Source organism: Carlito syrichta, unplaced genomic scaffold (assembly GCF_000164805.1).
Source record: "Carlito syrichta isolate Samal-C Ts95f unplaced genomic scaffold, Tarsius_syrichta-2.0.1 Scaffold305705, whole genome shotgun sequence".
Lineage (NCBI taxonomy): Eukaryota > Metazoa > Chordata > Mammalia > Primates > Tarsiidae > Carlito > Carlito syrichta.
The window spans coordinates 164204-168859 of record NW_007249801.1 but is presented as its reverse complement, the minus strand read 5'-3'; the positions used below and the strand labels follow the sequence as shown (position 1 = coordinate 168859).

The 4656-nt window shown below is 49.2% G+C and overlaps 1 protein-coding gene across 1 annotated transcript in view; it reads left to right on the top strand.

The window, feature by feature from the left end:
- Window positions 1-4656, top strand: part of TTLL6 (tubulin tyrosine ligase like 6) — a 34534-nt gene that overhangs the window by 6340 nt on the left and 23538 nt on the right. The window contains 2 exon segments of the mRNA XM_008062443.2: window positions 1074-1217; window positions 1828-1913. Coding sequence (XP_008060634.1) covers window positions 1074-1217; window positions 1828-1913 — 230 coding nt within the window.

The following is a 4656-nucleotide window of genomic DNA, read 5'->3' as shown; positions in this document are numbered from 1 at the left end:
CCAAGAGACACACAGGACAACTTTCCAGAGAGAAAAATTAAGCCTAGTCATAACTGGCAATTGAATGCCAGATAGATTTCAGAATTGCTATGGACCACAGACTGCTTTCTGTCTCTTTACAAACTGAAGGGTCTATAGTCTATACCTAGCCCCTATTGTCTAATTTGCTATGTGGGGGGCAGAAAATGTATATCTTTAATTCACAGTTCTTCAGACCAAGAAAAACATATTAAAGTAAATCCTTGAGGTCTACACTTGAGTAGCCTCATTTACACCTGGACCTGATTTAAATTATGAGTCTAGACTTCAAACTGACACCATAATGGACTAAGTCTTGGGTGTCTTGGGGGAGGGATGACTGTGTTTTGCACATAAAAGGCATGTGAATTGTTGTGACCAGAGGATAGACTGTATTTTTCAAGAATAGTCACAACAATATGTTCTATCCCACGTGCTTTTCTTACAACGTCACCTTGATAGTCTTCTCATGGGGTGCTGGTGTCTATGTCTCCTCAATCCTGGATGGGTCTTTTGTGTTCGCCTACCCCAGTAGGACAAGACAAAAATGACACTAGAGTTTCCAAGGTTACATCATGAAAATCTCATGTACTGCTGCCTTTCTCTTTAGGGCCACCATGCTCAGAGAAAACCCAAACTACACCATGTGGAGAGATGTCATAGAGAGGCCACGTGTGGGTTTTCTTTTCTTTTTTCTTTTTTTTTTTTTGAGTTAGAGTCTCACTCTGTGGCCCAGACTGGAGTGCAGTGGCCACTCCCAGCCACCACAGCCTCGACTTTCTGGGCTCCAGCGATCCTTCCGCCTCAGCCTTCCAAGTAGCTGGAACTACAGGAGTGCGCTACCACGCCCGGCTAGTTTTTTTGATTTATTGTAGAGATGAGGTCTCGCCAAGTTGCCCAGGCGGGTCTCGAACCCGCGGGCTCAGGCAATTCACTCACCTTGGCCTCCCAAAGTGCAGAATTACAGGCTGAGCCACCAAACCTGGCTGAGCTAATGATTTTCAAGTGTGATTTTCTCCCCTGATGCTTGTCTGACTTCTGTTCTCTCCTCCCAGCCCTTTATCATTGATGGGTTCAAGTTTGACCTACGGATTTACGTGCTGGTGACAGCCTGTGATCCTCTCAGGATTTTTGTGTACAATGAAGGACTAGCCCGGTTCGCTACAACCTCCTACTCCCACCCTTGCACAGACAATCTGGTGAGCTAAGGGGACATACTGCCTCACCCAACCCCCTTAGCGTGATAAAAAGAAATCCTAGTTAAATTCACATTCTTAAAACATTGTGTATGTGGCTGTTTTTGTTGTGTCCTTATTATGTGCCAGGTTGCATATGTTCTTTCATTTAACCCTCCCAGGAGCCCTCAGAGAGAGGGATTATTGTCCCCATTTCACGGATGAGGAGATTAAAACTCTGAGCATAAGGGACTTGTCCAAGGTCATATAGCTAGGAAGAGGAGTCTGGGACTTGTGGCCAGGTCTGCCTAAGTGCAAATCCAAAACCACACTGCAGAGGTGCTCAAGGAGAAAAGGCCATGGGCGAGCTACCCTGTCATGCCCCGCACTCCTTGGCCCCTCAGGTTGCCTGAAGTTGTCCTCAGACAGGGAACTCCTCAGTCTCAAGAGGAGCTGGAGTTTCTTACGCTTCAGACTGCAGGATACCCCTTGTTACTTCCTCCGTCTTGCCAGTTTGAATCAGCCCTAAGACTTCCCATCCCTTCCCATCCCAGGGACCATGGGAGGGCACAGAGAGGAAGCAGGAGGCCTGCCCTTCCGGCCCAACCCCACAGCCTTGTGTCTCTCTTCCCAGGATGATATCTGCATGCACCTGACTAATTATTCCATTAATAAGCACAGTTCAAATTTCAGTCAAGATTCTCACTCGGGCAGCAAGAGGTAAGGAAGCGGCTTCCTTTCCTTTTCCTTTCCTTTCCCTGTCACCCTTGGAGCTGCTTTCTGGGATTCTACCAAACCCTGTCAGCCCCATTAGTGTGTCCATCTTGAGCCATGTGATCTCAGATCTTTGCCTCTCAACCCAGAACAGATTCTTCCGTCTCTGCCCTCTGGACTGTTAATCATTAAAAGAAAGTCACATCATAAACCCTAGGAGGCTGGGAGGAGGAGAGAGAAACACAAACCGTCTCCCCAGCAGTTTACGTACACACACCAAAACATGCCCTTATTACTGTTGGACCTTCTGACATTCCCAAATATTTGTTGATCACTGGTCTGCCACGGGAGAAGGACTTGCCAGGCAGTCATTCCTTGGCCTGTGTCCCCACTCCAGGCTGTTGCTCCATTAGAGATGCTCAAATGATGTGGCTGGCTGGCTGGCTTTAGGATTCCTCAGAGGGGGAAGGAGAGGAATTCGTGAAAGTATCTTCACATGCGGCGTTTCTATTCATGTGATCTTATAATCGGGTCTCATTTTGAGTTTTAAGGAAAAGGGGGACTGAGGGATGTGAATTTGACTAGACAAAGGGGGAAAGGGAAGAGAACAAATGTTTTTGGGGGCCTCGTGTGTATTGAGGCCTGTGCCTGGGGCTTTGTGTGCATTTCATTTTTTTTTCTTTTGAGTCTAGGTTTCACTCTGTTGCCCAGTGGCATGATCACAGCTCACCGCAGCCTCAACCTCCAGGGGTTGGGTGATCCTTCCACCTCAGTCTCCTGAGTAGCTGGGTATATATGCATGTGCCACCACACCTGGCTAAAGTTTTTGCTATGTTCCCAGGCTGGTCTCAAGCACCTGGACCCAAGCCATCCTCTCGCCTCAGCCTCCCAAGTGCTGGGATTACAAGCATGAACCACCACACCTGGTCCGTGTACATTTTTTATTGTTGAATTTTTCATAATACTATGGCAAAGACATTATTATTATGCCCTCTATAGGTGGAGAACTGTGAGTTTGGTGCCATCTCTATAGATGAGGAAACTGCTCTGAGAAGTTAAGTAAGTTGCCCGAGGATGCACAGTGATGAATGTTAGACTGGGTGGAGAAGCTATGTCTGTTACACCCCAGGTGCACTCTTTCTGGTGCACCAGGCTTCAAAGGAGTGCTGAACTGCCATCAGTCTGGCTTCAGGGCATCAGAGAGGGATGTGACATCTCATTACTCCTTTGGTGGCAGTAGTCCAAAAAGTGCATGGAAAATTACTAAGTTAAGCCTACTTAAAGGAGACACGTAAGGGTGAGAGGAGGGAGTGTCTCCCTTTTCAGAGGACACCAGCCACCTGTGTTGCCGGAAGCTCCCTCATTTTCTCTTCTCCCTACCTGGACAGCAGCACCCTGAGCCTCTTGCATTGCTGCATACTGAGCCCTGGGGCTCAGTGAACGTGGCTTCTAGTCCTGGCTCTGACACTTCCAGCCAAGTAAGCTTGAACAAGTCACTCTGTCTCTCCAAACCTCCATCTCTTGGTCTGTAAGATGAAGGCCATGAGCCTCCCTGTCCTGGGTATCTCAGGGGGTCCTTGTGAGGCTCAAATGACCTGTGATGGCAGCACGGACAGTGTTGTGGTTACTGTCATTTTCCCCTAACCGAAGGGCATGGGATAGAAGGGTTCTCATCTCCCTCCTCTGTGAGAGCTGACAGCAGGCTCCAGGCCCTCAGGCCGTGATGGAGGGTGTTTTGGGGTGGCAGGACTAAGGTAAGGTTGGGGAGAGACTTGGAGTATTGCCCTGTCTCGCTATCCTCCCACTTCCTCTTCCTGTCCTCACCCTCCCTCACCCCCTGCCCTTCTCCACCCACATTCTGCTGGAGCAGTCATCTACCCCCACGGCCTCCACCTGCCCTTGCTTAGCTCAGCCTCTCTCCCCTGAGCGCTGGACCCATCTCTCCTCAGCTCCCCCGGATGTCCCCTGGTTGTTTCCAATTCAGCATTTCCCAGCATGCTCCGTTCTTTCTCCTCATGCCTACCCCAGCCCTCCACACAGCTTCCCCATGTCTACCTTCTCATCTCCATATTGGAGAGCCCAGACATTTCCTTTTCCAGTGACTTATTCAGTCCTGGAAGTCCCTCCTTCAAATGTCTCTGCATCCCTTTCTTTCAACCAGGCCCAGAGCCCTCAGCAGGCCCAGCCTGTGTGACAGTTGGCCTCTTCGCTCTTGTCCTGGTTCTAGACCCTTCGGTGTAACCTCTCTGTTCCTCCATTTTCTCATCTCTAAAATGAGATGATGGGCCAGGCCCGGGTGCTCACACCTGTAGTCCTAGTACTTCAGAAGTCTGAGGCAGGAGGATTGCTTGAGCCTAGGAGTGTGAGTTCAGTCTGGGCGACTGAACTCATTTCAACAACAACAAAAAATTAGCTGAGTGTGGTGGTATGTGCCTGTAGTCCCAGCTACTCAGGAGGCTGAGGTGGAAGGATCATCTGAACCTAGGAGGTCAAGCCTGCAATGAGCCGTGATCAGGCCACTATTACTCCAGCCTGGGCCACAGAGCGCGATCCTGACTCAAAAAATAAATTAACAAAATAAAGTAAAACGAGATGATAAGATATGAATACTAACTGGCCAGCCTTGTAGATACGCTGTGAGGATCTAGTGAGATGATGTGTATGAATGGGCTTCAAAAACAACAGCCCCAACTGGGCTCGGTGGCTCAGCCTGTAATCCCGCGCCTTTGGGAGGCTGAGGTGAGTGGAT